Source organism: Acanthisitta chloris, unplaced genomic scaffold, assembly GCF_000695815.1.
Source record: "Acanthisitta chloris isolate BGI_N310 unplaced genomic scaffold, ASM69581v1 scaffold15843, whole genome shotgun sequence".
In the NCBI taxonomy this organism is placed as follows: Eukaryota; Metazoa; Chordata; class Aves; order Passeriformes; family Acanthisittidae; genus Acanthisitta; species Acanthisitta chloris.
The window spans coordinates 1-6995 of NW_008666705.1; the positions used below are offsets into that span (position 1 = coordinate 1).

A 6995-nucleotide genomic window follows, 5' to 3' on the forward strand; every position below is an offset into this window, starting at 1 on the left:
CAACCTACATATTTTGCTTTATTTGTTTGCCTCCCCATTCCTCTGGGTTGGGGGGGAAGAGGGTGGAGGAGGGAGTGTGAGTGGCTGCTGGTTCGTGGCTGCTGGCTGGGGTTAAACCATGACAACCAAGATGGGAATGCTGTAAAAGACTCACCCTGGGAGGAAAAAACCCAGTACCAGTCACTTTGAAGAACAGGTCATGCAGCTTTTATTTAATTTTACCTTTTTGGTAAGCAGGAGGGTTTTCTTTTAGTCAGACCATTCACATACTTGGACAGTACAGATTGCAGTGGATTTGATGGAGATCTTGCAACATTAGAAAACTTCTCAATATACATCCATTTAAGCAATAGCTTGTAAGTCAGAATGTGAGTGCTAGAGGCAAGTCTGCGCACCGCACTCTGGGTATACAAAGCATCGCAGCAGCACAAGAAATGCCCGTGCTGGGCAAAGTACAGTGTGTTTTACATAGTGCAATCACTTTTAGAGGAGAAACTCTAGGAAGGCCACATCTATTTATTTATTTTTAATCCTATCAAGTTTACAAATGCGAGGGGGGTAGAAATCAGACCTCTGACTTAATTAACTTTTGTACAGGTAGGTTTTGTGTATAGGCACATGCTTTAGAGAGGAGCTCTGAATCTGCTCTGTAATCACAAGAAAGACATATTGCTTTGTGATTCAGAAAGTGTCATACCATCTCTAACCTTCCCATCACTCTTGGCCAGAGCTGTTAATGCAGCTGTTTATAGAGTTCCTAGAATATACTCTTCCCTCTAGTGTAAATCCCCAATAGAGAAATTCAGGTTGCTATTAACAATGGTTAGAGTTATTCTACGTACAGTCACTTGACTGTACTAGGCATTGCCTCTGAATACTCCAGTCCACAGTGAAAACTCAAATTACCAGAAATATGGAGGCTTTTGCTTTTCTGTTACTGTCACTCACCAATACAAAAAACCCAAGTCAGACAATGAACTGCTACAGCAATGCATCACTGTAATATTCACCTAATACAAAAAAAAAAAAATGAGCACTCATGACACTACATGTCATGGTAAGCAAGTTTTTAAAGATGCTGCAAAGTGATTTGCCCAGTAAAATTTTAAAATGTACACTGTGCTCAATAATTCAAACTACACATAAAGAGCAGCTCCCTGCAACAAGGTGTAAATCAAAACGGTATAGCACCAGCTCCCAGCACCATGGAGTTGCCCACTGACCAGTTCTAGTGTACAATGCAATAGTGCTTGCTGAGGTTTCTGCTACACGAGAGCCGCAGTGGGACAGCTCTGCCCATTTCTTCCTGACAGTTTCTTAACAGGTGTGCACAAATTACATTCCTCCCTGTGGAGAGCAAGTCAGACAATAAGTGTTACAGTACCAGAAAACACTGACTGGGAAATGGCACCTGAGGGGAAAGTAGGTACTGCATACCTGAATCTGAACAAATGGGCATGGAGGAAATGTCGTGTCATCTGAGCAATCCTCTCCCTAACAGAGCAGATCTGAAAGGAGCTGCAGATTGTAAGAAAAGAAACAAGCCTTCCTGTGCAGAGAGCCGTGGACAAGATATTGCCCACACTAATGATTTTATTTCACCATCAGCAAAGCTTTTATCCCCAAAAAGCTGTACACATACTGGTCAGATTATGGAGCAGTGCTATCCTCACATGATTAAAAGTCTGTTGCTATAGTGGTCAGGTTTGTCTTTTGCCAGAGGAGGGAAAAACAAAAAAAGGAGACAGGCAGCATGGCCACATCACCATATAGCAATTTTACTTCCATGTCAATGCAGATATTATCTGTTCTCTTAAGTGCAAATTATGAAGTATTTGCTAGAAACCAGCATGACTTGGGCTCTGATAAATGACAGATGATTCAGTTTCTTACAAATATTGACAAGTCTAAATTGTTACAGGTTTCCAAAGCAAGAACAAGTTTACGAACAGGAAGGGAATAAAACATCACCACTATTAAAAAAATGTGTCATTGCAAACTTCAAACACTCTTCAAAAACATATCTAGAAAAGATTGTTGGGTTTTTTTTTTTAATTTCCTGGAGCTGAAGAGTGTCCATGCAAAACAATTTTGAGAAGAGCAGTGTTCCACCTGGGTACCAACTAGGCCCAACTTGTTCCACACAGCTCAGTAAAGTGCTCTCTTGTGCATCCTTTGAGGAATAAAGTTCTCATTTAAAGTTTGGGAGGCCAAGGTTGCCAGATGGGGAAGGCATTGCCTCGGTCAATCCATGTTGAGGTCAGAGAAGGAGGAAGGAGCGAAGATAACAGTACTCTGCCTTTCATAATGCACAGACAACAGGCTGCAGGGGAGGAGCAAGCAGAAGCAGAGGTGGGTGTCAGATGAAACCCTGCCCCTGGGAAGCCACAGGAGTTTAACACGGGCCTCATCAAGGGAAGAATTTCGCACTTAATGGATAACAAACACCAGCACTACTGCAGAGTCCCAAAGATCTACTGTTTAGACACCAGATAACAGATCTCTAGACACAAAACAAGTGAAAATAAAGTATGCTTTTCACTTTCTGCACTGGTGGCTTTTCAACAATTCCTTTGAAGGACAAGGGGGATTAGAGTAACATTCTTTTGCCGATTTAAAGGAAAATAAAAGCATCTTGCCCTTGCACTTTTTATGTAGCACACTTAAACATTCCAGGGCAGAGTGTTAGAGGTATTCACTGACAAAACAACTAACTATCAGCTTAAAAGAGTAAAAATAACATTAACGGGGAAAAGAATTTAAGGCATTTTTTATCTTGGCCAGGAATGATGCATCCTACAGAGTAATCTTCATTTCCCCACTTGGTTTTCAGACCACTGCACTTTTTTGTTTTTGTTTTACATGGCACTTTGAAATTTATGGTCTACAACTTAGTCAAGACTTTCAAGTGTTTTCTTCAATACGAATGCCCTCTCCTGTAGCTCAGGTCTGCTGTCGGACGCCATTGTAGACAACGAGCAAATGAGGTGCTCTCTGCTTTCTGGGGTCAGGCTTCCCCACTGCTGAGCTTCTGTGCAGATAAAGAGAGACAGACACAGGACATGAAGACAAGAACACCAAAAAATCTAGAATGTCACCTCCTTCACCAGACAGGCTGAAAGAGTGACTGAACGTTTCACTCGCAGTCCATACTGCTCTTCCAGGCGAGCACAAATCCAACTGGACACTCGGGTGCATTGTGGTGCCTCAGGCACAGGGACTGATGCCTGTTTACACTAGCCTTCACTGTCTAAGCCTGTAACGTGTGAACGCAAGGGCCTGAAGAAACAAATGTTTCCCTCATCACAATTACCTCATGCAATGAAAGCAGATTTTTGCTAGAATAAAGGAAACACAAAATGCATAACAGAAATCCAAAGGAAAAATATGCTACAGAACAACTGCAGACATACATGACCTTGGGACCTAAGTAGACATCCTCAAGCCAATTCTGCAAGGCTTAAATCCTAAATAACAATGATGAACTAAACTTGACACTGAAAGGGTAAGAACTGCTCTTCTGCACCAACAGGGAACTTTCCCCCCTCGATGGGGCTTGAACACATGACAGAATCTGATGAGACACTCAGTTCTGTGTGCTCCCCATGGGACCTTCCTTGCTGAACACTTTCCTCACCCAAGGACTATTCAACAGTACTCTAGACCTTGACATTAGCCCCAGTTACTTCAAGCCCGCTCCAACTCCCAGGTCCCAATCACCCCAAAACTGCCCAGTGCTGCAAGCAGAAGGTAAGGCCATCTCTCCAGGGTTCCAGGCCACACAGCCAGGTGCCATCTTTACCTGGCTCCTCCAGGTGACAAACAACAAGTCTCACCTTGTAGTTTGGTGAGCAGCAGTTGTATCACAGACAAAGCTTCTGTTCTTATGGACGTGTAGCTTTTGTTTTCTAAGGGATTTAAAGAAAACAAACAAGAAAACCCATAACCACATTGAGAACTAAATGCACACTAACTGTACAAAAAGCAGTCACCACTGTGGTCTCCAGACCACTTCCCTCAGCACAGTTCACTGAGCTCCCACTTGTGCTGTCAGTCTGCAGTGCTCCTCAATTAGGCACACTGCAATGGCAGAAAGGGAACAACTGGAGGTTGACAAGTCAGCTAAGCCTTATGCATTGCCTCTGTAACTGCCACAAAGCTACTATTCCTTACACATGCTGAAAGGGAATAAAATGCTGGCATAGCTGCAGACAACTTCTGTGCATGACAGAAATTGTCTTCTAGTGAGTTGTAATGGCTACAGACCATACAAATGTTGACAAGTAGCATTAAGTGAGGGTACATAAACCCTACACCATCAAGCACAAGCTTGCCACAAAGTTATTTGGTCTCTGAGCTAAAATCATATTAAGGTGAGGATCTTAATAATCCTCATTCCATAACGATTGGTATCTAAATGAAACTTTCCCTGAAGGGCTCTCTGAATTGGTGGCTTGCTCTGAAGTAGATTCTGCCTAAAGGCACACCAGAAAGATGAGCCACATGCAGGTATGAGACCTGGGGCACTGTTAGTCACAGGACAAGTGGGAACACTATCAAAGGGATAAAGAGCCCCATAACTGTCAACACGACATAGATAGCACTTATATCCCCATGGGTGCCCTGCTCAGAGAGAGCACAAACTCCTCAAAGCCTTGGAGCTTCATGCACTGGCTGGCTGAGAAAATTTTGCGCATCTCTTGCATACTTGAATACTATAATCTTCAATACATAATGCAAAGGTATCCAAGAAGCCTGAACTGTAAAGAAGGAAAAATTTGTGTTTCATTAAATCAGGAATATTTGTGTTTTAATTAAATATTAATTAAATATGTCAGGTCCATCTTCTGCACAGAGAAAAATCAGTGTGTTTCTGATTTGCACTTCTCAGAGGTTGCACAGTCTGCTGCCTGCCTCTCCCTCCCCTTTCAGAACTCTCTTGCACCAGAGGAATGTACTACTATGTGCGCTGCCCTCTGCACAGTACAACCTTGAACAGCTACTGCAACACCTGAATGATCACAGTGCAGTGCAAGGAAGGGTAAAATGCTACCCGTGACAGGTTATGCTTACTCTGCATTTCCTCTACCAGCCAAACCCCCAGAGGAGGAATTCACAAGCAACTGATCAATCACAAAACAGGAAAAATACATTTACCTAAAGAATGGGTGATAGAGGAACAGGTTTCCAGCAGTATTTCTGTCAAAGCCACAGGGTCAGAGTGCTCCTCCTCAAACAGCATTAGCCTGTCAAATGCAAAAACAGTTAGGCACCCTGCAGCACTGGGACAGAAGTCTGCTTGACTTCCCCAAGAATCCAATGTCATCCTCGACTTCATTAAACAGTTTGAGGCAACAAAGAGAAGACAAATCACTGAAGTGTACTGCAGAAAGAGGAATTACCCTTGAAAGTAGGCATTCATGGCTTGTAGCACTCCAAGCTGCACTTTCCATGTGCTGAGTTTCAGACGGTCGCACATTAACTTGCAAAACTCTTGGCGATAGCAACCTACAGGAAAATAGTATGTCCTTGTGTTACCACAGGGAAAGGCAGAAGGAAGCACTTCCTGATCTGTCTCCCAGGTATTCCAGTGACATCAAGCTATTCACTGCATATGACAGAGTTAACATCCTGTAACAAGTCACCCTGAAAATCTTCAGGGCATAACTCACTACAGACAATGCTGAAGATGAAACAGCTGCATTACACATTCTGGCAGGCTAATAAAAGCAACCTCCCCCCACCCCAGTATTCCCAGCTCCTCCACCTTGTACCAGCTTTGATGCAAACATAAATGTGCGCAGCAGAACTAGGCTGCTTTTCATTAGGTAAGCCACCTCAGGCACCCTGCATGTCTCTGCAAACTCACAACATTGAGTGATTTTAAGATAACAATAAACAAATATCCCCAAGGATGGGCTACTCTTCAGGAAAGCTGTTGGGGCAGCTTTCTCACTAAAGATCTTGCAAGCTGCAGCGTGAGATCCTGCATCTTCTCAAATGCATCCCCACTCTCCATATGACCTCCAGATCCCTCCCTCCTCACCCTTTTCATTTTAAGAGGAAACAGTTTGAGCTGAGAAAGTTTGCTGTGCACATCATTACTGACTTACGTTGCGTCTCTGGGCTTCTTGGCCAGGCTTTACCCAGGGTCTCAAAGGCACAGATCAGCGACTCCATCTGCACCTCTTTCTCCCTCGTGTCCTCGTCCTCTTCATCATGCTTTGGAAAACCTGTGCCCGTGCTCTCCAGAGAGTTCTGTGGAGGCCATGGGGGAAGGTGTGATCGACAGAAGGATGAGGGCAGGCTAGGCACATGCTGCAGCGCGACATAGTCTTCCCTTGCAGTCTGCACACACCAGTCCTCACATCCAGCCAGTGCCTCCACACAGGTGGAGACAGGCCCCTAGGGCTGCCAGCAGCTCTGGTGCTGTGGGCAGCCTGCAGAGGAGCACAGCAGGCTCTGTGGCCTCTATTGTGTCCAAACATCTGCCTGCACTACAAGAATCACACTTGCAGAGCGGCGGAGCACTGCTGATACTAAACACGAACACTCTACACAGCTTCCCAGGAGTCTCTTGCTGCCTGTAGAGCAGCCAGGAATTAACTTTTAATGCCGTATCAGGGCAGTGCTGGACATCACAGGGAGGACTCTGTCTAGAGGACAGTTGGGCTAATTCAGAATTTGGGCAATCCCCCAGGGCTCACCAACTGTCTGGTATTCAGCCCCAAAGATTTGGCTGAGTGTGGGGTAGTCCTCACATCAGCAGCCTCCTGGGCAACAGCCTGGCATGCAGCCAGCACCAGCTGGACTGTCACCACTTGGGTGTTTGGCTTTGAATGAGAGAAAACTCAAGAAGCTGAACTGTCACCTTCTTTATCATGGGAAAGATGATATCTGTAAGTTCCTGGAACCGATCTTCCTTCGTTGCTTGCAGCACCCCAGCCACGCAGCGCAGTGCCACCATCTTATACTTCAGGTTCTCCTTACGACAC

General features: G+C 44.7%; 1 protein-coding gene across 1 annotated transcript in view; it reads right to left on the bottom strand.

Moving 5' to 3' along the window:
• Positions 1-2891: 2891 nt before the first annotated feature.
• Positions 2892-6995, bottom strand: part of KIAA0368 (KIAA0368 ortholog) — a gene marked incomplete at its 5' end in the record, with an annotated part of 49213 nt that continues 45109 nt past the window's right edge. Inside the window, 6 exon segments of the mRNA XM_009072248.1 lie at positions 2892-3031; positions 3837-3908; positions 5158-5246; positions 5403-5508; positions 6114-6258; positions 6872-6995. The exon segment at positions 6872-6995 is cut by the window's right edge and continues 18 nt beyond it. Of these exon segments, the coding sequence (XP_009070496.1) occupies positions 2892-3031; positions 3837-3908; positions 5158-5246; positions 5403-5508; positions 6114-6258; positions 6872-6995 (676 nt within the window).